Source organism: Dendronephthya gigantea, unplaced genomic scaffold, assembly GCF_004324835.1.
Source record: "Dendronephthya gigantea isolate DGI-Jeju-01 unplaced genomic scaffold, DenGig_1.0 000026F, whole genome shotgun sequence".
Taxonomy (NCBI): Eukaryota; Metazoa; Cnidaria; class Anthozoa; order Malacalcyonacea; family Nephtheidae; genus Dendronephthya; species Dendronephthya gigantea.
This window is the reverse complement of record NW_021163036.1, coordinates 599,573-626,585: the sequence shown is the minus strand read 5'-3', so window position 1 is coordinate 626,585 and position 27,013 is coordinate 599,573. Positions and strand designations below refer to the sequence as shown.

Here is a 27,013-nt window from a genome sequence, read left to right as displayed (position 1 = left end):
GAGCCACAACTCAGAACATCGCCCTTGTCGCAAATATCAATTCCGAGAATTTTCAAATAAACAAGATCGTGAAAATGTTGTATATACTTACTCTGCTCTCGGATTGCCAATACCCCAGGAATCAGAAATCGTTTTCAGCTAAAATCCTCCATCAGGACATTGTGTCATCGTGGCTTTTTTGTCTCCCACAAATTCTCTCCTCTTGGCGAGTTCTGCTCTCTCAACAGCGAATGCATGTTTCTCGACCTCAGACTCTGACACAGGCTCGGAATATGAGCCATCGTCAGCGGAGTCATCCTGGGACGATTTAAAATGAGTATATCCATAAGACGCTGTGACAAGATTGCGTTCTCTCGCTATTGGTCGCTGGTCTTGACAACTAAAACACTGTCAGACACTTCTGAAACTTATTAATCTACTACACAGGGTCACTGAGGTCTAAGAACACTGATAACTAAATTCGTAATACTATAACCATGACAATATATTTCCCATTACCGTAACGGTGTTCTACCTATAACAACATAGCTTTATCAGGCCATTCTGTACAGAACATTTTGTCTAATGTTTTAAGTGAAACCTGTCTTATATTAGCTGCAAAAGCACTCGAGTTCTTGTGAAAAAAAGAGTGTTTACAGGCTTGTGTGGCGTTCTATTTCGAAACGTCCATAAATTTCAATATTTAATAAATTAACTGCTCTCAACAAAACCAACTGTCTAATTTTGGTGAAAATCCAGTAAAGATTCAGAGTAGATAATATCAGTATCCACGCTTCCTTGGTCTTAGTCTCGAGGATTTTTTCGGTACACGAGCACCCTGCAGATCATATTTCGGAAAGTAGTTTGGAAGAATTTCTTTGAAGTAAGCTTCCAGAGAAATCCCAGCAAGTCCATGGTCTGATATTTCCTAAAAAATCGAGTAAAAACAAAATTTAAACAAAGCAACTTTTGATAACTGCCGTATTCTTGCCGCTTCAGAGAAGCCTACATTTTAATTGAATTTGTTTATGACCTATGCCAAACACAAAAAAATAGCATAAATAATTCACAACACACAAACTGGCTTGCATGGCAATTACTTTAGGACTTTATACAGGGTGTCCCAGAAAGAAACCGCAATTAACCTAAGTGAAAAAGTGATTAAATTTACAGAAATGTGTGATTTTAAAGCCTGCTCATTTGTCTTTTCAACGATACGTTTCTTAGGCATTTTGGGCAAGAAATTTGTTGCTAATCAGTAGGGAACTGCGATAGAGTACAGGTCATACTTTTGTTTATAGGTATACTTACTAAATTATATTGATCGCTATTGGAAAATACGAGTTTGATGTCACTGAGGCAATCTTGGTAAGTCTTATATTCAACTGCCATTAACTTTCTTTTTATTGTTCCGAAATCCATCGGATTGGAAATAATCTCGGCGTAATCTGGAACCTGGACAACGTTAAGATCATTGGATCAATAAATTAGGATAATAGTTAGAATACTTCCTAATAGTAACACTAGATCAATAAGAGATTATCCGTACTGGGCCTCTAGGAAGAACAGTTTAGCACTGATAGAGCTATTTAGCATAAATAAAGTTAGTTTAGTTTAGGTTTCCTCCTGTAGTAACACTGGATCAATAAGAGATTATCCGTACTGGGCCTCTAGGAAGAACAGTTTAGCACTGATAGAGCTATCCAGCATAAATAAAGTTAGTTTAGTTTAGGTTTCCTCCTGTAGTAACACTGGATCAATAAGAGATGATCCTTACTGGACCTCTAGGAAGAACAGTTTAGAACTGATCATAGAGCTATCCAGTATAAATAAAGTTAGTTTAGTTTAGGTTTCCTCCTGTAGTAACGCTAGATCAATAAGAGATGATCCTTACTGCACCTCTAGGAAGAACAGTTTAGAACTGATAGAGCTATCCAGTATAAATAAAGTTAGTTTGGTTTAGGTTTCCTCCTGTAGTAACACTGGATCAATAAGAGATGATCCTTAGTGGACCTCTAGGAAGAACAGTTTAGAACTGATAGAGCTATCCAGGTATAAATAAAGTTAGTTTAGTTTAGGTTTCCTCCTGTAGTAACACTGGATCGATAAGAGACAATCCTTACTGGACCTCTTGGAAGAACAATTTAGAACTGATACGAGATGAGAGCTATGAAGTTAGTTGGGTAGATCGTTAGGACGAACCCATAAGATTAGATCAATTTTTTTTCCTGCAGTAGCAGTAGTTCTACAAGGAAGCCTCTTTTCAGACTTAGAGTAAAACTAACGGAACCCTGAGTCTAATAAAAATACGAATGAACAAACCTCAGAAATGTCAACAGGTTCGATAAATGGCCAGCTGTCTTCATGCCGCATCAGATCTCTTAACAAGTTCTCGCACATTTTTAACTAAACATGAAGATCTTATGGTTAGTATTTTTTGAAGGAGAAAACACAACCTGCAGGATTTAATGAAGGGCAACGAGGATATTCATGTTAGGACCATCCAGCGACTATATCCTCGACATGTTGTATTGTTGATGACGGAAATGCAGACATGCGCAGAGCGATCTCATGTTGGATAGACCGGAGCATACCTCAGGATTTTGTCTTGGTCGTCTCTTAGCAACAGTGCAATCCTCCTCTGACGAACTGCACTTTCGTTTTCTGCTTGAGCACCTCAACGTTTCTCCAGAACTAACACAAATAACAAATTAATTTGATTTATTTCACCCAGGCCATTTCGGGTACGGTGAAAACCAGGGGCAGGGACGACGTAAGGATCACGTTGTTAGGGGGATGGGGGGGCGAAAAATAATAACATAATCAAGGCTTCGTTTGTGGTGATGGTATAGTTTCTATTTACAGCGCATTAGCAGATCAGTGAACGAGAACCCCCACCACACCCCCCCCCTGGGCTGAGCCCACTGTTGACTAGCCCGTTCGTGCCACTAGTAAACTATATTTAAGGCAATTTTTCATTGCAGTCGCTTTGCCCGAGCAGGCGAAACGGACTGTAATGGAATCGCCTTTAAGCGTATTGGTCTACACCTTTACCTCTGATTATTGTCGTCAGAATCCGGATCACAATTCCCGGACCTTTGTTGCTTTTTTCCTGGAAAACTTTCCTTGCCTTCCCCTTCCCGTGAATCGTCGATTAAGAAATCCCTGATCTTTCCGCGACATTTCCTTTTTGAACGTTTCTCATCTCGGTCTTTTGCAGAAGTTTTTCCCCTTCTATTCTTTCTCTTGATCTTGGACCTGTTTCGTGTTAAAATGTTTCTTCAAATGAGCAAAACGTTTTCAATCTTATCGGTAAGGCAATGTGATGGGACCAAAATGGGAGCAATCTGATTGGTTCCTAAACGGTTCTTAACCTACAGCTCAGTTTTGGTGGAAAAAATTACTTTCAAATGTTTTCAAATGTGATGGATTTTAGTTGCTCTGTCTAAGTTATGCCTCTTTCTAAGACCATGCGAGCAATTTTTCAGCAACCACTGATCCACTATTACCTTTTGGGCTCGGCTTTTCCTTCTCTGATGAGATCTCGTTTCTTGGCGCGTTCCGACCTATTCAAAACAACTTCCTCGACTTCTGACTCAGACTCGGACAAAGTCACAGAATACGAGCTATCATCAGCGGAATCATCCTGGGACGTTTCAAATTCAGAATATTCGAAAGATTCCATGACAAGGTCTTGTTTCCTCGCCGTTGGATGCCGACCTTGACAACTACAGCATTTCCAAGCACCTCTGAAAGATATTAAAGGCACAGTACAGCCTTTTGTAATAGGTTGGTTTTAAGGTGGTTACTACTTTTTTATTTGAAAAACTGGCAAAAAATGGAGCTAATTTAAGCTCATTATTGTTCTTGAAAGAAATCAAGTTTGACAAACATAAATTATGCATATGCCCGATTTCTTTAGTTATGTTTTATTTATATTAATTAGCATATGTAATCAAGGGAGGGAGAAACATGGATACCTTGGGATATTTCTTAACGGTGGATCGTGGCATTCTTTGTGGTACACTTTAGGACAGTTATCACAACAAATCATTTCACCTTCCCCACCACAAACATCACAATAATCGTCATTTTTCTCTTCACCTTCATCTTCAACAATCTCACCCTACGAACAATGTCTTTTGCTAGGACTTTGTTGCTACTATTTCCTATATTTTGCACTCCCTACATCGTGTAACGTTGCATTTATATATATTAACTTATTGCAAGTCTTCTCCAAGTGTGAAACATCACAAATATCCAAAATGGGAGCATTCTGATTGGTTCCTGAACCGTTCTTAACCTACAGCACAGTTTTGGCGGGAAAAATTGACTTTCAAATGTTTTCAAATTTTGTTTTGTAGAACTTATTTGAAATGTTTTAAGATGTTTGAGAGTGTGAACGACCCAGATGCCTTTCCCCCTAAAAATTTGAATTGAAAACTACTGTAAACATACGTTAAAACGAACGCGCCACGTTGTATAGTTTTAAGTAGCAACGTAAAAGATCATAACATACCGTTTGTTCACAGGAAGCAGGGCGAGTACTGCGTTCGTTATCTCGCTAGTAAAAAATGAATGCAAAAGCTCAAGTAAACGTCCATAGTAACTATATTATCACTTCCTAGACTAAAAGCAATGGCAAATTTCGTTCCCCCAAACTTGAGCAGGTTCCCACGCGTGTCTCGGGCGCAAAACACGCAAAAACACGGCTTCACTATTCCGCCTGGAGGTATATACAGGCTTTCCAGTTATATATTCACAATAATGGGTGCTCACTTTACAAGCGGGACAATACCATTCTCCGTCTGGTACGTCATGTAAGGCAGGTCTAAGACATACGATGTGGAAGCCTTTATGGCAATGGTCACAAACTGCCATCACCCCAGCACCATGACGACATACCATACATTTCTAGCAACGCAAAGAATACAGAACAGTTTAGAACTGATAGAGCTATCGAGTGTAAATAAAATTAGTTTACTTTAGGTTTCCTCCTGTAGTAACACTGGATCAATAAGGGATTATCCTACTGGACCTCTAGGAAGAACAGTTTAGAACAGATAGAGCTACCCAGTATAAATAAAGTTAGTCTAGTTTAGGTTTTCTCCTGTAGTAACACTGGATCAATAAGAGATGACCCTTACTGGACCTCTAGGAAGAACAGTTTAGAACTGATAGAGTTATCCAGTATAAATAAAGTTAGTTTAGTTTAGGTTTCCTCCTGTAGTAACACTGGGTTAATAAGATGTGATTCGTACTGGACCTCTAAGAACAGACTTAGAGTAGGTTTTTGAATTATAAAAAGACTTGGTTAGCATAAACCCAGTGACGTTTGCTAGCATCTTACCAAGAACAAGGTGGAAGCCTCCCAAATGATACAGTAATCTAACATCGCGATACAGAACCGTAGTCTTGATGGCGTCATCGCACCTCTCACAGCTGGAACCCATTCCTCATTCAGCCACTCCTCTCTGTCCCCCAACTTGCTCCATAAACGGTTTCTTTTCACACCTAAACCAAATTCCACAGCCAATTCCACCTAGGTTGATACATAAAAAACAACTTGTAAGTCTGGATTAGGGTATGTACTGTATGCACAACTCCGTTGGAAAATTCTATCCACACATATCCTTTAATAACACTCAATCGTACCAAACCATCAAGCAAAGATCGCGACTTCACTTTCTCGCACCAGGTCTCCAGGTTTGCTACACAGCCCAGGTTTCCACTGGTGACACGCGCCGCAAGATCACCAAAAGCTCCTAAATACGTTATATTGACGAATAAAATTTTGGCCAGAAAAATACGAGAGGAGAATATGAAGTTGCATTAAAATATTTCCGAAACCAGGGTCCGGATTTACTGGGGGGGTGGGAGTGCAACAAACACTACCACCCCCCCCCCTCTAGCCTGCACCAAGGGTGTGCAAATTTAGCAAAGGTGTACCATTCTTTTGGAGCTATGTAAGGAAACTGGTACCAAATTATAAAATGGTGTGTGTACTTTATCAATCAGGCGGTGGCAATCTTTTTGAACAAACATACACCCTAATATCCCTTACAAGACCCTAATATCCCTTACAGCCTATGCTTGTACCTCAACCCATGGCTGGCGGGTGGCCTGTACAATCCCTCCCCTCTCCCCCACTTCCCAAACAAAATCCCTCTACGTCCTCACCTTTTTTAACTTCCCAAGTTCACCTACGCTGCTCTCATTCGCGTTTTCCCCCGAAGAACTGGGACATTCTTCAGATAAACTTGTTTTCCTGTGGAAAATGCGACCATCTCAAATTATAGTTTTCGGATTAAATTGATTTCATGTTATTATTGTGAAACTCCGAACTGAGGTAGGCTAAATATGTTTGCATGATGTTTCCACTTGGTGAATATAAGCAACGATTTGGAACCGACCATCGAGAATACATTACAACATACAAACTAGATTCAATAGATGAAAGCAATACAGTACTGTACATACCTTTTCATCAATCGCAGTTTCTTTGCGTGTATTTTTATTTTCTGCATCAGAGCATTTTCGTTCTCATCGTGAAATTTGAGCCTCAATATCAGCTGGTCAACTTCACTTGCCGTACCGTAATAATGCCACGACTCCTCACTGCAATAAACACATAGCTGATGCAGCTCGAAAGTAAGAATTGATCCTCGCCAATGCACATTCTTTGTACCTAATATTCTTTTATGCATTGTCCTTATGTACATGTAAATAACACGACTTAATAAAGTCCTTTGACTGTCCAGTATTCATATATCAGTAATTTTTGTAAATGAATTCTTGGTACAATGTCATGAATTCTTGGTACATAGTAATGCGAAAATGTACTGTGTTACACCTTGAATTACTGACCTATTCTGAAAGTAATCTGCCATCGATTCGACACTCAGCATGCGTCCTACCACCCCCTGGATATACTCAAATGAGGGGTTGCTTTGAATATTTCCAGGGGGGGTGATTATATCTTCATATGGCAGAGCGAGAAAAAAGAGGCCTTTCTAAATAGGTTTGTATTCTTTGATGATGAATGTGACTATGATGTGAACAACCATACATTCTTATACCTTGCTGAAGGGGTCTTCCCCCCTTCTTCATTAATCACCCCCTCTTTCTCAGCGACCACCTCTTCAGGGCACGACATCGCCGCCGTTGCATCCGGGCCCACCGTCTTCTCAACAAACAATATTTCAGGATGAGACTGAAGCAGCCAGTATCGACTGTGATTGCGGTCACTTCCCAGCGCCTCAACACGACGGCAATCCCTCGTTTGGTTGATCGTCTCCTGGAAGATGTGTTTAAAACGCATTTAACTAAAAACTAAGCTTTTTCAGCTCTCCAAATTCAACGACTGCTATACCAAGATATATTTACAAGTTAGGCCTCGAAAGGCAACAATCCATATGTACAGTTACTAGGGCAATTACTGTTCACTATGATTTTATCTGACGAGTACATACACTGGTATCTAAGAACGAACCTTTAGCCGTTCAATTTTTTGTCTTCTCTTGAAAAGCTCCTCGCTAAATGAAAAAAAAAACTCAATACATCGAATCTTTTTATAAAGAATGTCTTAAAAAACGCATACATATATATCATTAATTCATATGCATTAAAACAAAATCCGTAAAAATTTCACGTTCAACCTTGTTTTGCTTTGGATTATATTGTACGAAATATTAAAATTCCCTCAGATTTTTGGAACACCTCACGCCATGTAGAATTATAACAATAACAATATAATAAGCACAATAGATAAAGCCCCATTTATTCTCGAAATTGCTTGGAAAATTTCCATACTTTCTTGCTCCTAAAATTTTTCCTAATAATTCGCTTGTTTACCTCAAATAACGCATCTGATCAAGTTTCTCTTTTTCAGCTTTGCTCTTTGCCGCCATTTCTTGTCTCTTTGTGGAAGCACAGCTTTCCCTATCCTTTTCTTTCATCCCCAGTTCATTACTCGACAAGTTATCTTTGATTTCTTCATCCGCATTAAACGATTCAGGGAGGGGACTCTTCTCTTCCTTGCCAGTAGCCTTGTCTGTTGAACATCATGACAGCTTAGAACTGATAGAACTAATGAGCATTCCTGCATGCATGAAAATTTGACGCAACTCTTACCTCCGTCATCACCACTGTTCTTTTCCTGAAAAGGTTTAAAATATGTAAGAACTCCAAAAACTTTCAAACCAGGAGTTCCTATAAGCGCAAATTACTCCACCTCTGAGCGGGTGTCCCCCCCCCCCCCCCTTAAACATTCCATACACCAGAATCGCAATTTTTACTAGGAGACGTATTTCATAATAATAAACAGCTCCTGTTAATCGATTTTGCGATAAATAGCAAGATCTAATCACTGTTTTTCTTGAGGAACCTTTTTGAGCACACTGGGTTAACTTTATTATCTCACCAAAAATGTGTCAATTTCTTTCTGGTCAGGTTTTGCATCATCCAGCTGCTTCTGTTCCTGCAACAAATGTCGTATCTCTCCTTCAAGCTGAAGCTTCTTTCTCCTGCAACATTTCAAGCATGATTAAGATGTTGAACATTTATGTAAACAAGGGAACATTAACGATAGGTTCACTGGTTTATGAACTTGTCCTCACCATGACATTCTTCTGGTCTCCTCCAGATCTTGACAATGGGAGCAAAACTTTTCAGACGTCAGTATTTGCTCCAGCATGTAGATCAATATCTTTGATAAAAAAGAAAATGATATATGTATAATGTATTTCCGTTTTTTCTTATACCCTGAGACGTTCAGTGGAGCCCGCTTTCTAATACTTTTTCTATTATTTCTTTCCGCATCCCTTTCCTTAATCCCTCCATTTCTGTCTTTCTATCTTCCTTCCCTCCTCCCAGTTGCCACTAAATCCCCGCTTGTCTTCCATTTTTTCCACCCTAGTTTCCCCCACTACGGAAAATTTTTAAAATCCCACAACTATATTTCATTTCCCTTCGTTTTTCCCGGTGAATTTCTTACTTCAATTCCTCTTTTTTTAGCCCTCTTTATCTCTCTTATCCCATCTCTCCAATCCTTAGCTTCTTTAACATCTTTTTATGACCTCTCTCTATCTTTTCTCCCTTCCCCTTTTTCAATTCATCCTTGACCTCCCCCCCCCAACCGTATTTCATTTCAAACAAGTTGTCCCCTCATCATCAACCAACACGAACTAAGATGATCAATTCAACTCCATACCTCAAGCTTCTGAACTGCGCTCAAGTTCACAACATCTTTCCTCTCAAGCTCCAGAAGAATGTTCCCCGACTACAAATTAAGATAACGTATCCACAATTAACTTCAAACAAAACTATATACCAAACATTTAAATTCCTTAAATTTTATAACCAGACTTTACACCGTTAAGTAACCATTCACGTTTACTTCTCTCACCAGATTTCTTTGCTTTAAACCATCCTTTTCTATTCCCTCATAATTACAACAACGTTTTAAATACATCTTGGTTAGTTCTCCAACTGTCGAATCACACATGTTCATGTCCGTCAAATCCACCCCGATATCTGCAAACTAAACAAACAAACAAACAAACAAACATTGTTGCGAAAGATCTCATAAAATGTTTATTGAATTCGAAAGTCGCACCTCTTTCGATGATTCTTGTTGCCTTAAATCTTGTAGCAATACTCTAAGCAATCCAGACAAAATGCGAACGAAGACATCAGATTTCGGACCATCGTTCATTAATCCCGAAACAAGATCATCTAATACATAAAATAACATACATTTACTCAATGGTAATTAGTATATTATAAATCAACCTAGTATACTCGTTTTCGAGAGCATTTGCATATCAGAGGAACTTACACCACGTCAGTCAAGCTATATGATATAAACACAAAAGAGTTGCGGAAATAAACGCGGGAAACACTTTCGCTTTTATGGTAATATTGCATAAGACCCATGTGTAAATATGAACTAAATATTGTGATAATGCTACTCTGAGTCACCAACCGGGTACACGCTGAAAAATTAGCTTGACCACGATGGGAATCGAACCCGCGACCTTTGGTTTGCTAGTCCAAGTCGCTTTTGTTGTAGTTTTTTTTGTTGTAGTACAGAAGCCGTATTTTTGTTTACTGTATACCTGGGCAATACTGAAGATCTTCATCTCGACAGAGAAAGTTGCCGTAAAAATGAATGAATTCGGTCACCATAAGAATATCGCCATAATGTCGTTTCAACGGCTCAGGTGCTGCCACAGGTTTCGGGGAAGGCAAGGGAAAGCGAATATCCAAATCAAAACAACTCTTTGCCAGTGGCTAAAAAAAATGGCAAAGTGACTATAGTGATGTATAATCATACAGTTAGTTCAATTCAAATCTTGGGCAACCTGCAGCGAACCAGTACTTCCAAAAAATCTTTACACAAAAAAGAAAGGGATAATAAACAAAAGAGAAAAAAGAAGAAAGGATGAAACAAATGTTTACCAATTCAGACTTCTTTTCGGAATCATCTCTTGAACAAACCATTTCAACAACCCTGTAACCAGCATCATAAGATATTAAATTCACACGATTCACGAGGTGCGAGCGACGTCTTTTAGCACAAACCTTTCTTTTTCATTGTTCCCAGCACCAACTACCGCGAGACCATCTTTATCTGCCGGTTTTCTGATAATAAAAACATGTCCGAACCGATTAAATAGAAAGACAATCTAATATCATTAAGACAGTATTATTCATTTACCGAGGCGGGAAAACAGCATTAATTTTAGCAGGTTGACCATCTTTAATTTTGCTTGATTTTTTCGTATTAACAGTAAACCTTCAGAAATAAAAGAACAGCATTTAACAAAACAGAGTTATAACTCAACGATGTTTTTACTGAAGAATACAACTGATATCATTAAAGAAACTCTGTTGGATTAGACAGAAAATAGTTTAACAATAGAAGTTATTCATTTGCAAATGAAACGCTTTCATGTCATACATTTGTGACAATGTTTTTTGCTTCTTCAAAGCATTTTTCTCAACAATCTTCTTTTCTTTTTGACTAAATCCGTCATCCAACGTAATCATATCGTGCTAAAACATATGGAATACTTTAGATATAAAAATCAGTGAAAAAAATTAACCTTTCAGTTTCACAAAATTTAAAAGAAACACAGAATTTCAGCTTGTCTAGGTTTCAAGATTTCATTTAAACAGAACACAGTATTTTGTTCTATATTAACTAAAATTCACGACATAAAACGGCGTAACACGGAAAAGATTCCTTTTGAATCGATTCTATAGCCGTAGTCAAAGTGAATTTAAATTGAATACCTTGGTTTTGCTTTGTTTTTATATGGCTTTTAACTTCGACAGAACTACATGTATTCGCTTTTTTCACATCAACTATGTTTATATCGCCGGAGCTATTTTTCGACTTTTTCACTCCAACTTCATCTCGCGAAATGGTCTTTGGTTTATCACAATGCATTCCTTCCTTTTCACGTTTTTCCTTGGCTGAAACAAAATCGTTTTCGTCGTCTTTTGATGCGACAGTAATTCTTTCCGCCTCATCCGACTTAAAATACAAAAACGAAAGATTTAACAACATGTAACTGTTTAGGAAGAACAATAAACTATACTATTTTGAGTATTTCCAATCATTGTCTTACAGTCCTAGCCTTAGGATAAACATATTTGTGTTAATACGAACTACTACAGGACATTGAAACTGTTTGTTTACCTTATCCACAATGTCTGTTTTATTTTGTTCAACATTAAACAAACTTCTTGCGGCCTTTCCTTCAGTTTTGCGGCCACCATTTTTCTTTGTCGCGTCTTGTTTAGACTTTTCTGACGACTTTTCAATAACGTCTCGAATTTTATCCTGAGGCGTCAGACAAATCTTTAGTTCTGCCTCAACGGGACTTACTTTCCCATTTTCATCAATTTTGCTTTTACTGGGAGTGATTTGCTCCTGAGACTTTCGGTGTTTGAACGAAGAAATTGAGAGTTCGTTGACTTGGATCTTTCTTGATTTTCTGCTTAGGAGCATTATTTCCATTTTGTCCTGATATTGTGTCAAGGGGGTTTCTCATAGCTTTCTGAAACAAAAATTATTATCGTTATCACCAAAATCAACGTCAATATCGCTCTTAACCATCATTATCCTTCACCCACCTTATTATAAACCATCATAATCAATCAACCATCATAACCATCAACCAAATATTATATCCATGAACCACTATCATCCATAATAACTATTATCCACAACTATCATATCATATCTATCACTTATTTTCATCCATAAGTCACTCATTATATCCACTAACCGTTATCATTCCTTAACCATGCTGCATCCAGCACTTTCATATCCATTATCCACAACTGTCTCTTAACTATTAACATCAACATCCATCAATTCATTAACAATCATTTTTATCAACCATCCCCATTTGTCAACCATTATCACCTATCAACCAACATACCTCATTAACCATCAACATCTATCAACCACCCAACTCATGAATAAATTTCAATTATCACGACTATGTAATTTCTATTTTTCTCATTTGATTTAAATGATTTTGTGAAACAATTTGAACTGTTTCACCAAAAAGTTTTACATACTTTTTGTCCTTTAAGTCCTGATTTTAATGTTGAGGCTGAAGGCAAGTCGTACTTCTGTACAAGGTCATCCTAATTAAGATAAACCAGAAGAGGAAATTATTGAACTACATTAGTAAAGATCACTTCACATCCCAGACTTCAGCAATTATACTTGCCAGAAAACCAACTTCATTACAAAATAATAAGCTTATTAAGTTTGTTGCTCTTTTGACTTTACCTTAACCAACCACATGTCTTTGCCCTCCACAGAATATCTTTCACTACTGTACTTTATGAAAAGTCTTAACAATTCTTTCGACGGCAACTTTGTCTTGTGCCTAGAAAAAATATCCAAAATTGATGCTATTTTTTGCACTTTTAAATGAATTATTGGTTTACAGTTCACACTATGGCTGTTAAATTGAATTACTTTATTTCATCAGGTGATATATCTGTAAGGACTGTGTCCTTTCCTTGAAGTTGAACTTTGTATTTCCAGTCAGAAACCTTGAAATGAAACAAATTCATATTATAATTGTTTGGTAAATATTGATAAGTAATGGTTGTTTCACTATCAGTCTTACCTTTTCTGCTGCCCCGTAGATCCCTTTATTTTCCTTCTCACTCTCCGCCTTCTAGATCAGTTTACATACAAGGAATGATTACAAAATAATACACCATGTCGTGATGTATGGCAATTAAGGATGTTGGTTGGTTTGTAATAGGTAAATGTGTATACCACTCACCTTAATATTTGAATTCAAAACCTCAATGATTACACCTGGACATTTTCTGAAACAATAAAATATCATAACAATTACTCATGTATAATTTTGCAATATAAAAACAGTTTCCATCGAAACTTCACAGGAAGTTTAATTTCATGTTTACTTTCCATTCTTGGGGTTCAACAAGACAACTTCTTCTTGGATGGAGTAATGAGTTGTTAAAAACTTCACACATTTGTCCACCAGATCTTTAACTTTTCCCTGGCCTGAAAAAAATGAAAATTTGCTTACAGAAAAATCAATAAACAAAGCCTTTATCCTGCCTAAATATTGCCATTTCGAGGTTGCACAAAATTGCTTTAATATCAGATGTAATTCACTCACTCTTGTGAACACACTTCAACACTTCTTCTTTAAAACAGTCTGGAAATTTTTCCAAGTGTTTCAAAGCTTCTTTTTCTGACAACAGGGCATCATTAAAAGTGAGCCCAGATCGACTAGTGTATTGGCATGACCAATGTTGAGAGCTGTACAGAAATACCTTGGCAATATATTCACTGGCATGTTGGTCAAGAAAGATATTGTCAGTTTTGGGCCACCCAATGCTTGCTACATTGGTACTTCCTATGCCTGATGGTATGTCACGACTATTGCTATAGGAGCCTGGGACGTCCGAAAATAGCCATACAATTAATAGATGCATCTTCATCAGACAGTTGACCTGGTGAAATGGAGGCTTTGCAACCTAAGGCAGAATTTATAGAGGGGGGGATGGCATTAACCCATTGGCCATTGACAGCCTAGTTGTTATTGCAAGTGCAGCCTAATTGCTGTAGGTATTAAAGATGCTGTTACACTGTGCAAGTTGCAAGGAAACTTGCATAGCGTAATACCACCTTAAAGCACATCTTCAATAGTAAATGTAACGTATTACCAGTAAATTCAGTGTTCCGAGCAAAAGTAGCTTCTAAACTAACGGTGTTGCGACCGGGCAGGATGGGCAGGTTTGATAAAAGTACGCTGTTATTAGTGGAAGTAATTCAAATTAAAATTCTATTCCGGTTATTTTCAATTTAAATACATGTTAGGCGGAAATCATCTCGCTCAAGGACCTTTGGAGTTCTTATCCTTGCTATTCTATATTGGATTTGTTAAAAACCATTCACTGAAATTCACAGATCGGCGACTGAAATCGTAACGTGCGACTCTCCCCTATACTCTCCTACAAATATATTATTATAAATCGTCTATTTATCGCTTCTAAACAGACATTAAAAGGATACTCGTAGCTTCTGAAGCACTCTTTGGTCTCCGGTATTACAAACAGCTCTTCGCTTTCCTTTAGATCTTTCGGAGAAGGCGATAAATTATAGATTTTCTTTTTTAAAAGCGGCATGATTGCATTCGTTCTCGAACGCTGGATTCGAACGTGTTTCAAAAATGGCGGGACTCCGCGGGAAAACCGAAAGTAGGCGGGAACAATTTGACACTGACCTCAAAGGTATTTCCTGTTAACTGTATGCAGATCATAAATGATGGCCATGATGATTGGACTTTTAGGGCTCACACACTGATATTGCGCATGTTCCGCCAGGCAGATCTCTTCATTTGTGGTACTATGGTAGTCGATAAAAAAGTGATTTAGGGATTAATGGCTAGTTACCAAGCCCAGGCGACTATTTAATGCGATGTTTTGCATATCAGATCTCAAACATGCAATATCAAAACTTTCTGTGTAAACAACGGGTTATAAATTACCGTATAAGGTTTGAAAGCAATTTTTATTTACATTTTTCATACATATTTACACCTTTATTGTCGACGATTTGTGCGGTTTCAAGAATTACTACCTCACACTAGGTATTGTTACAGTTATATTACATCAAGTACGGTGGTGGTCGCATGCGATTGCAGTCCGGCTGACCCTTCGTTTGCAGGCGGATCCAAGTTTGGTTTGCGCACCGCATTTCTTAGTGGCAACGAGATTGCGTTTGGAAGGAGTGCTCGTCATTGTCGTTGATATTGTTGTGTTGTGCGATTGCTCAGTTGTCAGGTTCAGATGACGTTTAGCATTATCTGCGTCGGCCGTGTTGAACGTGACCGATGGGGAATGGTGAGGAATATGCGCGGGATTCGGCGTGGACGAGCGATTGAAATCGCAAGCCCAAGAACTTGTTCTTGGTAAAGATGAATCTTTAAAGAAACACATGCGTTTTTTAATTGTGCATACAAGTAAACAAGGCTTTGTATACTTATTTCACAGTATCTTTGGTCAGAATACTGATATGAAAGTCGAACTTTAATTTAGACAGAAGTCACAATTCGTCGACAAAGTTCGATTAAGTTGACGAAATTAGAAACATGGTTTCATTGTTTTTTGAAAACATTTTGTCAACTGTCAAAGATTATGAACATTACGAAGATCACTGATTATGAAAGTACTGAAAATAAAAACCCTTAGCTATGCAAAATGTACTGTTAAAAGTTTTATACAACCGGCATTTTTTTATTGAAAACAATTTGATCTTTGGAATGAATCTTTGGACTATTTTTTATCATGTGATATGGATACGATTATTCCAAAGACTACGACATAACATACGTCATTGTTACCTTGGATACCGTTGTAATACGCAAAATTTCCTCCTCCAGGGCGGATTGGCGTACAAGGCCCGATTGTTTCAGGCGCAGGCAGGCTGTTGATATAGTTCTTGTTTGGCTCCATCTCAAGATTTTTTAATTCAGCCTTGAAAGCGTTAGCTTTTTTCTGTGCGACCTCGAAGGCATATTGGCCTAAAGAATATTGGACTATTGTTACCCCACGCAATGAAAACAAAATTACAGGATGAAAGTTAGACTAAAGTCGATCGATAAACGAAAGACGGGCCATGTTACACGGTACAATCTTTTAGTTTGCAAATTGCAATGCAATTCTATTTTTGAGAGATGTAAATTTGGCAACTACGAAACTTTTAGGTTTATTAAACACCTTGGACGTTTCTTACACTCGCATTTTGAAGACTCTTCACTAATTTACATCTCTTAAAAATATAACATCGCACCGTCTTACAGGGCGTTTATTCTCACCAATAATTACAGCCAATATCAACATTGTCATCGTCATGTACGACATTCCCGCCATTAGCTTGATCTCGACCCAGGCATTGAATGGTACGAGGATGAGAGTGACCACACGGGGTATAGCGGGAGCATTGATGAAGAGCACGAATATTGTCATGACAACGAAAAACAGGAAGTGGCCAAAACATGTGGTCAGGACACCAAGCCTGTTCTCAGTCCCTCCAAATTGGCTCGCCAACCAGGAAAGACGAACGTCGAATCTTTCTTCGAACTCTTTAATCGACTGGAAAATATTGCCATTAAAACGAGCCATGTGAATGTTGTTAAAATTACATTTTGCCACCTAATTGAGTTCTTAAAAAGTACGTCTTCTCTATTCTGACGTTATAACTACGCCATTCTTTAATCGTTTTGCTTTTTGCCTTTTTCCATTATACTAACAGACAAACACAACATGCATCTAAACGAAAATGGCTTGAAAAAATTGTACGATGTAGCAACGAAATATTGTCTAGATGCGTTGAAAACAGCTACCGGGTTATAAAAAATACTCAATAGAATTATAGAGAAGAATCTCGTTACAGCATGATTGGAGTTGTTGACCGAACAGTGAAATTTTGCAATTTATATTTTTAGGACAGAATATTTGCGACCACTTACTTGCAATATGAATGCAACAGTATCGTTCAGTTTGTGCAAGCTATCCATGATGTTCTGATGATGGTCCAATGTTTCGTCTTGTCGTTCTCGAATCTGGCCAGTCTTTTCATCTGAAAGAGAGAAAGATTCGGACACTTTGTTGGTTTTGGAGTTTCCCTTCATAATTTGGATGCATTTCTGTTCTGTAGGTTCTTAGAGTTTTCCAAGCCCCATTATGATACGAATTAGGCAATTATCTCCTAACATACCAATCAATCCCCAGGTATCCATGGTCTTCGCTTTAATCTCCTCAAGATCCTCAACAACCGCTGCGTGTTCCTCCTTTCTCTTCCCATCCTGCTCTCGCAGTTCCGCAGTCGTGTTTTCTGACAAGATCAATCGATCACGGAATAAATCAGTCAATGAATCAACCAATAAATCAATCGTATCAAAATCAGCCTTCTCATAATCAACCAATCACTCCCTGGCACATGAAACTAATCAATATCAGGATCAGAATAAACTGGTCAATCAATCTGATCACAATACACCAACCATTTTATGCAAGGTTATCAAACAATCAACCTGATCGTAATCAGCCAATCGATCATTCTGATCACGATAAATCGATCAGATTGATGGTCAATGAATGAAAATATCTATTCTCTGAATGACATTCGTCACAACCAAAATGCGACGTTGGTATAAACTAGGCCTTACCAAGTGCATTTGCAATAGCCTCAGTCATAGAAGAAAGTTGTTTCTCAGCTTCCTTGATAACTCTCTTTTCGTAATCAAGAGCCACGACATTCTCCTTAATTTTCGTCGTCAGCTCCTTATTCACGTTTCCAAACTCGCTGCGAATCTTGACCTGTTCTTGAATGAGATCTTTGTGACCGCTGGTAAGTCTGTCCAGCGTTCCTTTTGTCGCCTGGTTGAGATTTTCTTGACCGACCTGAAAAAAAGTGATGTTTGTGAAACTGTCACGACACGAGAAGAGTATTTCATTTAGAAAATGACGACCTCCAAGAATGTCTGTGAAAATAACTATTAAATCTCCGGAAAATATCAAAATTGCTAGATTAATTAAGAAAATCTCCATGAAATCCACACGAATTAAAAACCCATCAGTTTTCGGGGAAAATGCCTCAAAATGATCCTCGCTTGACCTTTAGGGGCTGTTTACATGAGCCCGGTTACCCGAGATTCAACGAAGCATGATATGATTTTGAGGTATTGAAATGTGCAGATAACAAGATCCTGGCAGTCGTATAATCACCGCAACAATGCCTGTTTGGTGTCATAAAGACTTATTTCAGTACCTCAAAGTCCTCTCACGCTTCGTTGAATCTCGGGTAACCGGGCTCATGTAAACAGCCCCTTAGAGGACGAACTATTCGGGTCTGTTTGAAAACGCATCTAAACCAGTACAGCTCTGCTGTATAAATAGTTTTTATCATATAGTATTTTATATCAGTTCAACAATGGTATCAAGGCCAATGGTATGTACCTTCAGTCTTTCGAGGAAGTTCATTTGATCACCAGCTGAAACAGCGAGCTGATTCACGAGATATTCGGTCTTCAATCTGAACTGATGATTCCTGGTTGCATAGCAAACAGACCTGGCGCGATTGCTAATGATGTGATAAGCGTTCCATGCATCCGGGTCCATTCCTGAGGTACAATCTCGTAGGCTCTGAATAAAAAAACGTTTTCGACAAGATATAGATCATAAATCACAATTTTGAACGACCCAACTGGAAAACATTTTCCTGACGCGAGTATCCTTAGGGAAATATGAAGTTAACTACGTTTTCTTCCGTCTTCCGAGCCAATGGCAATGAAATTTCCGCCACAGTAAAAGTCCACAAGTCAGAATCCAACCTCGCAAGCCAGGCTCTTTTACCTACGCTCCACGGCCCACGCTGCGGCAAAGACCCTGGTCAAGGCTGGTCACGTGATTCTTTTGTTACGCTTCTCCCGTGTGGGGATGGGTGGGACACAAGTAGCGCATAGATCACATCAGTTAAAACAGCGTGTTTCTAAGGACTGAATATTGAGCGTGTCGTTATTGTTATTTGACCTCTAAATTCGCTCATCAACGCCCAAATTTAGAAGATAGGACAGGCCTTCGAGTGTCTGTATTGAATATCAACTGAACTTGTGACGATACTAAAACCGATTCTATCGACGATGATACAGTCTACACATAGTACTTGAATCTAAATTCGGTTTATTGCTCTCTTTAGTTTTTTGCTGCGCCACACTAGCTGTATTTATTTCGTTTATTGCGTGAACCGCTATTTTTAGTTGCGTTAGTACAAAGTCATCTGGATTGTGACAAGTGCTAAAAATAGCAGAAATGGTATATGGACTTTGCCACTCCTCCCATGGATATGAACTAAGCGCTAATTAAAAACCTCCCATATTTTGGGAGGTCACATGACCAGCCTTGACCAGGGTCTTTGCCGCAGCGTGGGCCGTGGAGCGTAGGTAAAAGAGCCTGGCTTGCGAGGTTGGTCAGAATCTTCGATTTAGCACATTAATCGTTCAACTTCTGAAACGGGCCTGACTCGTGGTGTTTACTATATTTGTTTAGTATAATTTCAGTATTGAAAAATGACCTTTGAGCATTCTGATTGGCTCCCTCGGCAGTAACTATGAGGCAATAGTTACTGCTCAGAGCAGTCTGAGCAGTAACTATTGCTTTTCCCCAAAAAACATGGCTGAAAATACTCAAAATCGTTTTGGAAAAATTTCGGAAGCAGAAATTGAGAACAAAAATCAGTTGTATTTATAAATAAAACTTTTTCAATACTGAAATTATACTAAAACAATTAGTCGCCTCAGGCTCGGTGATTGCAAGCCTATATTCACTTCGCCTTCGGCTCAGTGAATATAGGCTTGTAATCACCTCGCCTTCGGCGACTAATTGTTAAATAGACAATACAACTGCATATACCACCCACCATTTCGTCGGAGCAATAGTACAGCGCTCGGCCTTCGGCTTTCGACTGACAATTGAACAAAGATACGGCAAGTTTTCCAATCTCTTCCTCACCCAGTTCATGACAAGACTTTCTCAAACGAGTGATTATCTGCAAAGTTACATAAAACACAATTCAAACATATGGTAAATCTGCCTATATGAGTTACCAATATATAAATGCACCAGTTATATCAACTATATAGTCGATACATATCAAATTTAGGAGTTCGTTAAGGTTTATGGCCTGTTTACAACGGCATATATTGCGTAATTTTTAGCAATTCCTGTTACCACAAAAAGGCAAAAGGCTATAACGCACAGCTGTCTTTTACAAGAGCAGAACTTTTGCCAACATTATAGCCCTGAATTCCCAACCTTAATGAGACTAAGTAAGGCCCGGTATACGCTATAAAATTTCACTTCTGTGGTCACAGTTGGAATTTTCAAACGTCAAATCTTAAGTTTCAAAGTATCTGGTAGAAATATTTAAGGAAACTTAACACTAAGTTAGTTCATTGTGCATGATACTCGCTGCAAAACATTTAGAACTTTGGGATTTACCAATGCAAATTTTCAACAGGAACTTTGATAGTATTAGTGTAAACCAGGCCTTAGGCAGTAGAAATATACACAGAAAACAAACCAACCACTTGGTGACATTGGTCCAAGGCAGCCATATCGCCCATATATCTTTGCGCTTCGGCCAAAAATTTCTGTTCTGCGACGGACATCTCAAAAGGCACCGGACTATTTCGCAAGAACTCTCCAGTTTTCTCGCCTTTATCGTCCTTAACCTCAGTCGGTGGATCCGCTACCTTCTCGCCTTCAAAAGGCCACCAAGCCAGTGTCGATGAGCAGGCCAAAGCAATGAAAAATATGGTTCTACAAAGTAAATTTCTAGCCATAGCTCCTTGCCTCTTCGCCCACTGTGTTAAAACTGTTCATATCACATTTTGCTTTGTAATATATTCACATATTTTGTCTTATAATGAGTTCCATTGTTCGCGGCTGTCGTTTTGTGAATTGCGGAATTCTAATTAGAGCTTTAGAATCGTCTTTGTTTCGTGACGGCGCTAATTGGCTTTGCGCGCGCGCGCACGACTGGGGCCGCCAGGGTTTCCACTTTGATGGAAATTTCCATATTTCATGGCAATTTTCATATTTCATGGACATTTTGATATAAAGGCAAGTGAAATTCATCTTGGAGGTAGCTGATATCACGGTTCTGATATGGATAACCATACGCTGTTTTATATAGTCAAATGCTTGTTCTATATGTAAAGTTGCAAGCATGCATGTTTCTTGCTCATTCTTGCTCATTATTCTATATATAGAAACATTAAACAATATAACCATGCTTTGGTTATGATGTCAAATATTTTGATATGGATAACCACGATGTTTTAATGGTCAAATGCTTGTCCTATGTAAAGTTTCCAGCATGCTTGGCGCTTATATACAAACTTTAAACAATATAACCATGCTTTGGTTATGATGTCAAATATTTTGACATGGATAACCACGATGTTTTAATGGTCAAATGCTTGTCGTATGTAAAGATGTAAGCATGTTTGGTGCTTATATACAAACATTAAACAATATACCATACTTTGGTTATCATGTCAAATATTTTGACTGGATAACCACGCTGTTTTAATAGTCAAATGCTTGTCCTATATGTAAAGTTTCCAGCATGTTTCGTGCTCATATACAAACATTAAACATTTGGTAATGAATGTCAAATATTTTGACATGGATAACCTCGACTGAATGACTTGAGAACCTGGAGTAACGACAAATTGATTACGAGATTAAAACAGCGATGTTAGGATATGTCCAGAACGTGTCAAAATCTATCCATGAAGTCCCATGCACACACGACCATGTTTGTCCAGCCGGCCATCTGCAATGACAATTCATTAAAAATAACCCATTGCTGCATGCTTATGACTTTTCTTATATCAGTTGCTTGGTGATGGAGTGTTTATATTTTGTAAAAAATGTGGTCTTGTATAAATTTGCCAGAAATTGAACATTGTAATAAGTCGTGAATTTACACCAAAACATCTTGATATGGTCCAAAGGACATATACATAAGCTTGTTAAAACAGATTCATATATAAGTATACAAAATTAAAGTTATAAGCTGTTGGAGTTATAGAAAACAAACGGCAAAGATGGATTTTCGAACCTACATCCATATTAAAAGGTGTGTTTGATTGTGGTTTTATTATATTATATTGATAATGTCCTAAACATATATAGCTTCCCTCAAAAACATTTCAAAACAAGCTTTAAATTTCAAAAGTTGCTCATGCAAGCTGGTCGCCTAGCGTTCGCTAAATACATGACAAAAACTTAGAGAACCTAAGGGTGTTTTATTAAAAAACTCTGAACAAAGTAAACCTTCTTTCCCACATTTATTTTACGAGCTATATATAATCTGAAGTCATGGCCAATATTCGCCGTAAATTACTTGTTGTCGTTGAAGAAATGAAATAAATCTGACAAATAGATTCAGTGCATTCAGATATTTGCGAGTATTGTGTTTTTTTGATGACTTATAGCTATATGTTTTGCCCGAAGTATAATTGAAAAATCCAACACAATTGCTCCTACTGTGTGTGAACACAAATGTACGAATATATATGCACCCCTCCCAATGGGCCATTTACCTATTAAACTAAGTGCTTAACTAGAACTAATTCATCGGTTTTAAGATGCACAGTTGGAAAGAGCATCACATGCATGCAGAGTTAGCGAAATCGATAAACTTGGTTGGGATATATGAAAAAATACGAAAAATATAGTATAAATTTTGTTCTTTTTAAGTATAATTTATACAAAATTGGTCATATAGTAATTGGAATTACCATTATTTAACCCTTTACAATATTTCAAAAACCTTCCAATTCTAACTGAATATTTATCAGTGCATGCAGCTGGAAAACGCATCCTATCCTTTATTTTTGGCTGAGTTGCTATGGGGCCTTAAAAAAATGTGCGTTAACTTAACGCAAAGCGCAAACTGCTTTTTTGCAGTGATAAATGAATCTATTAGTCTTTATATATGCAGGGATAAAAAACTATGAAAAATGATGATGAATAAATCTTCCGAAACAAGTGAAACAAGTGTTTATATATATATATATATATATATATATATATATATATATATATATATATATATATATATATATATATATATATATAAAAGGAGGACAACGCTATAGCCGATTGAAGATATACGAAATGTCAAATGCTTTTCAGTTTCTACCATGCATGAGTTCTATCGACTCTTCAGATATTTATATGATTTTTAAATGCTTATAGCTACAGAACTATAGGCAAACTTTCCAGTGATTCAAGGGAAAAAAGATTAGTTCTCAATAATGCCTGATAGTAATATTGAACATGTAGTTGCAAGCCAGCAGGGGCCGGTTGTACGAAAGCTGGATAGCGCTATCCACCGGATAGTGATTTTTCATCCGTTCTAAAAATGCTCGAAAAGCGATAAAATTTCATCTTTGGATGTCGGAACCAACAAATATTAATGAGGATCCTCCATTTAGGAATACGCGAAGATTTGATCAAAGTCATAGCAAACAACAGGCGATTTTAAAGCACTAAAAAAACACTATCCGGTGGATACCGCTATCCGGGTTTCATACAACGACCGGCCCCATGCAAGTAATATAGTGAGTGTAAATTACTTCACATGAGCTGTAAGGGGTGTACCCATGCACATATATTAGCAAGTGATTGTTGATTAGTTCGTCAAACTACGCCAGACATGAAAGCACACATATTTATTGAAAGCTTCCTCCAATGCTACTGACTAAACTACCAAGCCTATATAGCTTCAATTCCATATAGCCGTAGGCTACACCTGCACATTTAACACGAAATTGAGGTTGCGTGCGACAAGGCTAAGTTATTTTTATGTCATAACTCGCAGTAAGTTATCTGTCTCTAAGTCTTTTTTAAATTAATCAGGTTTTCGATTTAACGTCAGATTATTGGCAATAAATTAAAACAATAATACGCAATTTGGAAAACCAAATTTCAGCCGGTTGTCAAAACTAACATGCAAAAACGGAAGACTTGCCGAGTACATGAACTTCGCTGGCATTTCACCGTTGTTTTCCCAAATCCACTATATATTTTTGAGATTTTTTACGTATTTAACTCATTCTATTTCTCGAAATTTCCTTAAATTTGACTAAATCAAACACACTTATCGCGGTCGTAAATTATTAAAAAGTGAATTCAAATAGGCGTAGATTGCCATCGTAACGAAACTAAACAACACGTTTGTCTTATTTAAGTTCCACTTCCGTATGTGTCAAGACAGATGTTTGTTTTTGAAGCTAAAGAGCAGAAAAACATTTTCAAACTTGTATTTTGAACGCGTCTCAAATTTATTGGAGGGAAATAAACCATATAGTGCTTTAACACCGTTTTTCAAGGTAGGATTGAAAGTAATTCTCGTATAGCTATATCAAGCAAGCATAAAGTTAAGGGGCACAATTTTTTTCGAAACTTTTTAATATACATACTAGAGCACTAATATAACTAACTGCCAAATTCTATAAATCTATAGATTCGATATCGTTCACTAGACTCTTTCTAGTGATTAAGATTCTCTGTAGACATGTACACGCGCGTGAACTACATATTTATGGATATGATCCGTGATATTATACTATGCGTTTCAGAGTGTGTAGCCCTTGAGAGCAATTGTGCCCAGTATGACTGCATCCATGTACGTTTTATATCAGTGACGATGCAATACATTCAATAGACTATTCCTATATATTTAAATTTACATATAGTTTCACTGTTTCAATTCGTCTACATACAACACGTGCTAGTAATTTTGGCAAGTAATAGACAATGAGACAAAGAGATATAAGAAAATTATAGAAGTATTACGATCTTATTGATTCAATTAAATTCGACACGACGTTAAATTTTCATTATTGTGCTAACAAAAATGTTTGGAAAACACTTCGGTTGCCGGAAATGTAGAATTTGCTGCCACAGGTGTTTTCTTTGTGAAATTTTCATTTGTGTTTTACACACGAAACCGATAAAAATAATATCAAATGGTATAGATAGTAGAACAAGTTTCTATCTTCTGAATAACATCATTTGCAAATATTTTCAGTGATAAATGTATTTTAAAGCTTATTGCCAAAAGCGTCAAGAAATTTTAACTTATTCTTTTTCTAGTGGAAACACAAAAACTGATCCAAATTAAGGAACACTGGAACATTCGTGAAGGGTCACTTATGGATAGCTATGACTTATTTCGTTTTATCCTTCAACTTCTTTTTATAATCCTAATCGTCCTTGGCAGTCTACTAATACTCTGGGTAATCCACGTCACAAAACAGTACCAGACCCCAAGCGGTTTGCTCATTGGTAACCTGGCCTTGACAGACTTGCTGGTTGGCGGCTTCGTACTGCCATTCGGAATACCGGCAATTTATTTCGGCAATTGGGCGAGCGGACGAAAATTATGCGTTTTGTGCGCATATGCCAACCACCTTTTATCAAGTGTTGCTATCTTAACGCTGATGGCAATATCGTTTGATCGATATGTAGCAATTATCCATGCTATCCGATATCATCAGTTAATGACCTTGAGAAGGATTGCGTTGATTATAATTATAGTATGGATAATGGGGATTATATCCGCTATATTACCCTTGCTTGGTTGGGGCAGGTTTATATACCAACATGGGGCGTCGCTTTGCGTAACTGATTTTAAGACGAACAAACCGTTTACGTTTTTTGTGTTTTCTGCCCAATTTGGAGTCCCCTTGAACGCTATATTCATCATATATATTCGAATATTTATGGTTGTTACGAAACAGGCCAAGGCGATTAGGAACAATAGCATTCATCCCACCAATCTAAGCGCAGATGAACCGGCCAATCAGAATGAAGTTCGGCTGACCAATCGAAAGATAGATAAATCAGCGAATCAAAATAGACGTCATGCAACCAGTCAGAATACGGTTCAATTGACGAATTCGGTTGAAGTTCATCTAAGCAAACATGGTGCAGACCTGGCTAATGACAATCCAGAACAGCTAACCAATCAGAGCAAAGATAAATTGACCAATGAAAACACTTCAGATGGAAATCGAATGCAGGGAGAACTTAACTACGGATGTGATACAATCGATAAAAATACAACATACCTACCGATGCAAAAGGTACAGACCAATCAGTCAACTGAATCTCCTGTCAATCAGCAATCTCTTGATCTTTCCACCAATAGGAATAGCCCATTATCCCAAGCAGCCAATCAGAGTGAAGCAGAAGTCTCGACGGCCAATCAAAATGGGACACGAAAGCTAACTAAATCAACAATACCAAGGCGTAAAAGTTTGTTAAACAAAATGAAAATGGAATCGAAAGCCGCTGTAACTATGTTCGTAATCATAGGGGTGTTTGTCCTCAGTATAAGCCCTTTTGCCGTTTATAGTTTGTACTGTCTGCACACAGGCGAAAGCTACGAGACTGCAGATTTTATCACGACGAAAATTGCCTACAGTAATGCCATATTGAACCCACTGGTGTACGGGTTGATGAATAAACTTTACAGGAAAGGAATTTTTCAGATTTTTCATATGATATTCAGATGCAAAAAACGACCTGATGATTTTAAACGAAGGTCTGCCCAAAGTACTTCGTTTTCTAACTAACTTAAACCTAGCAAAAATACGAGACGTTTGTAAATATTGCTATTTGTATGGTGTATAATATCCTTCAGTGCCTTTTGTATTTCACCTCGCTAGCGTTCCTAGTTATATTATGGACGAAATTGCCAAAAATTGATTTTGAAAACAATATTTTGCGAGTTTAAATAAGTTAAGAAAGCGATGTGATGCGAAAATGTTTGTTATATCATATCAATTTAGTGAGGATTGGCTTTTGTTTCCATCTTTTATATCGCAAACGATTTTTGGCCTTTATATATATAATATAAAGTATATTTCGAATGGAA

General features: G+C 37.7%; 5 protein-coding genes across 6 annotated transcripts; 1 reads left to right on the top strand and 4 right to left on the bottom strand.

Moving 5' to 3' along the window:
- Nucleotides 1-478: 478 nt before the first annotated feature.
- On the bottom strand, nucleotides 479-5,817 carry LOC114523121 (tyrosine-protein kinase BAZ1B-like). Its single transcript, XM_028543969.1, has 11 exons — nucleotides 5,635-5,817; nucleotides 5,330-5,521; nucleotides 4,759-4,893; nucleotides 4,499-4,543; nucleotides 3,960-4,105; nucleotides 3,489-3,728; nucleotides 3,034-3,237; nucleotides 2,574-2,673; nucleotides 2,302-2,385; nucleotides 1,291-1,434; nucleotides 479-907 (listed from the first exon to the last, which is right to left on the bottom strand). The coding sequence occupies exons 2-11, from the start codon at nucleotides 5,405-5,407 to the stop codon at nucleotides 761-763; spliced, it is 1,323 nt and encodes a 440-aa protein (XP_028399770.1). The 5' UTR covers nucleotides 5,408-5,521; nucleotides 5,635-5,817; the 3' UTR covers nucleotides 479-760.
- Nucleotides 5,818-6,147: 330 nt separating this feature from the next.
- Nucleotides 6,148-11,033, bottom strand: LOC114523243 (tyrosine-protein kinase BAZ1B-like). Its single transcript, XM_028544108.1, has 16 exons — nucleotides 10,943-11,033; nucleotides 10,700-10,777; nucleotides 10,564-10,623; nucleotides 10,441-10,492; nucleotides 10,098-10,272; nucleotides 9,596-9,714; nucleotides 9,386-9,520; nucleotides 9,191-9,259; nucleotides 8,598-8,686; nucleotides 8,402-8,504; nucleotides 8,113-8,137; nucleotides 7,834-8,032; nucleotides 7,472-7,514; nucleotides 7,059-7,276; nucleotides 6,460-6,597; nucleotides 6,148-6,247 (listed from the first exon to the last, which is right to left on the bottom strand). Exons 1-16 carry the CDS (start codon nucleotides 11,029-11,031, stop codon nucleotides 6,148-6,150), a joined length of 1,692 nt encoding a protein of 563 aa, XP_028399909.1. The 5' UTR covers nucleotides 11,032-11,033.
- Nucleotides 11,034-11,283: 250 nt separating this feature from the next.
- LOC114523166 (tyrosine-protein kinase BAZ1B-like) lies at nucleotides 11,284-14,723 on the bottom strand. Of its 2 annotated transcripts, none has more exons than XM_028544028.1 (10): nucleotides 14,567-14,723; nucleotides 13,668-13,840; nucleotides 13,447-13,549; nucleotides 13,302-13,347; nucleotides 13,140-13,190; nucleotides 12,986-13,062; nucleotides 12,794-12,893; nucleotides 12,577-12,645; nucleotides 11,687-12,047; nucleotides 11,284-11,521 (listed from the first exon to the last, which is right to left on the bottom strand). In XM_028544028.1, the coding sequence occupies exons 1-9, from the start codon at nucleotides 14,677-14,679 to the stop codon at nucleotides 11,901-11,903; spliced, it is 879 nt and encodes a 292-aa protein (XP_028399829.1). In that variant the 5' UTR covers nucleotides 14,680-14,723; the 3' UTR covers nucleotides 11,284-11,521; nucleotides 11,687-11,900. The 2 variants fall into 2 exon arrangements, with proteins under 2 accessions (XP_028399829.1, XP_028399830.1); XM_028544029.1 differs by having other exon boundaries at nucleotides 13,140-13,187.
- Nucleotides 14,724-15,124: 401 nt separating this feature from the next.
- Nucleotides 15,125-20,897, bottom strand: LOC114523242 (protein brambleberry-like). The gene is made up of 9 exons (XM_028544107.1): nucleotides 20,640-20,897; nucleotides 19,973-20,101; nucleotides 18,514-18,699; nucleotides 17,724-17,958; nucleotides 17,273-17,389; nucleotides 17,025-17,134; nucleotides 16,371-16,647; nucleotides 15,897-16,076; nucleotides 15,125-15,476 (listed from the first exon to the last, which is right to left on the bottom strand). Exons 1-9 carry the CDS (start codon nucleotides 20,895-20,897, stop codon nucleotides 15,166-15,168), a joined length of 1,803 nt encoding a protein of 600 aa, XP_028399908.1. The 3' UTR covers nucleotides 15,125-15,165.
- A 4,342-nt stretch (nucleotides 20,898-25,239) lies between these two features.
- LOC114523240 (alpha-1B adrenergic receptor-like) lies at nucleotides 25,240-26,939 on the top strand. The gene is made up of 2 exons (XM_028544106.1): nucleotides 25,240-25,893; nucleotides 26,209-26,939. The coding sequence occupies exons 1-2, from the start codon at nucleotides 25,287-25,289 to the stop codon at nucleotides 26,709-26,711; spliced, it is 1,110 nt and encodes a 369-aa protein (XP_028399907.1). The 5' UTR covers nucleotides 25,240-25,286; the 3' UTR covers nucleotides 26,712-26,939.
- The last annotated feature ends 74 nt before the right edge of the window (nucleotides 26,940-27,013 follow it).

Excerpts from the sequence above, each read along its gene's own strand:
- LOC114523240 (XM_028544106.1), top strand. The coding sequence starts at position 25,287 with ATGGATAGCTATGACTTATTTCGTTTTATCCTTCAACTTCTTTTTATA. Across the intron at positions 25,894-26,208 it reads GGCCAAGGCGATTAGGAACA|CGATGCAAAAGGTACAGACC; the intron begins ATAGCATTCATC and ends CAACATACCTAC.
- LOC114523166 (XM_028544028.1), bottom strand. The coding sequence starts at position 14,679 with ATGCCGCTTTTAAAAAAGAAAATCTATAATTTATCGCCTTCTCCGAAA. Across the intron at positions 13,191-13,301 it reads TTTTGAATTCAAATATTAAG|AAGGCGGAGAGTGAGAAGGA; the intron begins GTGAGTGGTATA and ends AAACTGATCTAG. Across the intron at positions 12,646-12,793 it reads AAGACATGTGGTTGGTTAAG|GATGACCTTGTACAGAAGTA; the intron begins GTAAAGTCAAAA and ends TATCTTAATTAG.
- LOC114523243 (XM_028544108.1), bottom strand. The coding sequence starts at position 11,031 with ATGATTACGTTGGATGACGGATTTAGTCAAAAAGAAAAGAAGATTGTT. Across the intron at positions 8,033-8,112 it reads GAACAGTGGTGATGACGGAG|ACAAGGCTACTGGCAAGGAA; the intron begins GTAAGAGTTGCG and ends GATGTTCAACAG. Across the intron at positions 6,598-7,058 it reads GGGAAGACCCCTTCAGCAAG|TGAGGAGTCGTGGCATTATT; the intron begins GTATAAGAATGT and ends TGTTTATTGCAG.
- LOC114523121 (XM_028543969.1), bottom strand. The coding sequence starts at position 5,407 with ATGACGCCATCAAGACTACGGTTCTGTATCGCGATGTTAGATTACTGT. Across the intron at positions 2,386-2,573 it reads GACCAAGACAAAATCCTGAG|TTAAAAATGTGCGAGAACTT; the intron begins GTATGCTCCGGT and ends CTTCATGTTTAG. Across the intron at positions 1,435-2,301 it reads AACCTGTTGACATTTCTGAG|GTTCCAGATTACGCCGAGAT; the intron begins GTTTGTTCATTC and ends AACGTTGTCCAG.
- LOC114523242 (XM_028544107.1), bottom strand. The coding sequence starts at position 20,897 with ATGGCTAGAAATTTACTTTGTAGAACCATATTTTTCATTGCTTTGGCC. Across the intron at positions 16,077-16,370 it reads GATATTGGCTGTAATTATTG|GCCAATATGCCTTCGAGGTC; the intron begins GTGAGAATAAAC and ends AATATTCTTTAG. Across the intron at positions 15,477-15,896 it reads GTATTACAACGGTATCCAAG|ATTCATCTTTACCAAGAACA; the intron begins GTAACAATGACG and ends GTTTCTTTAAAG.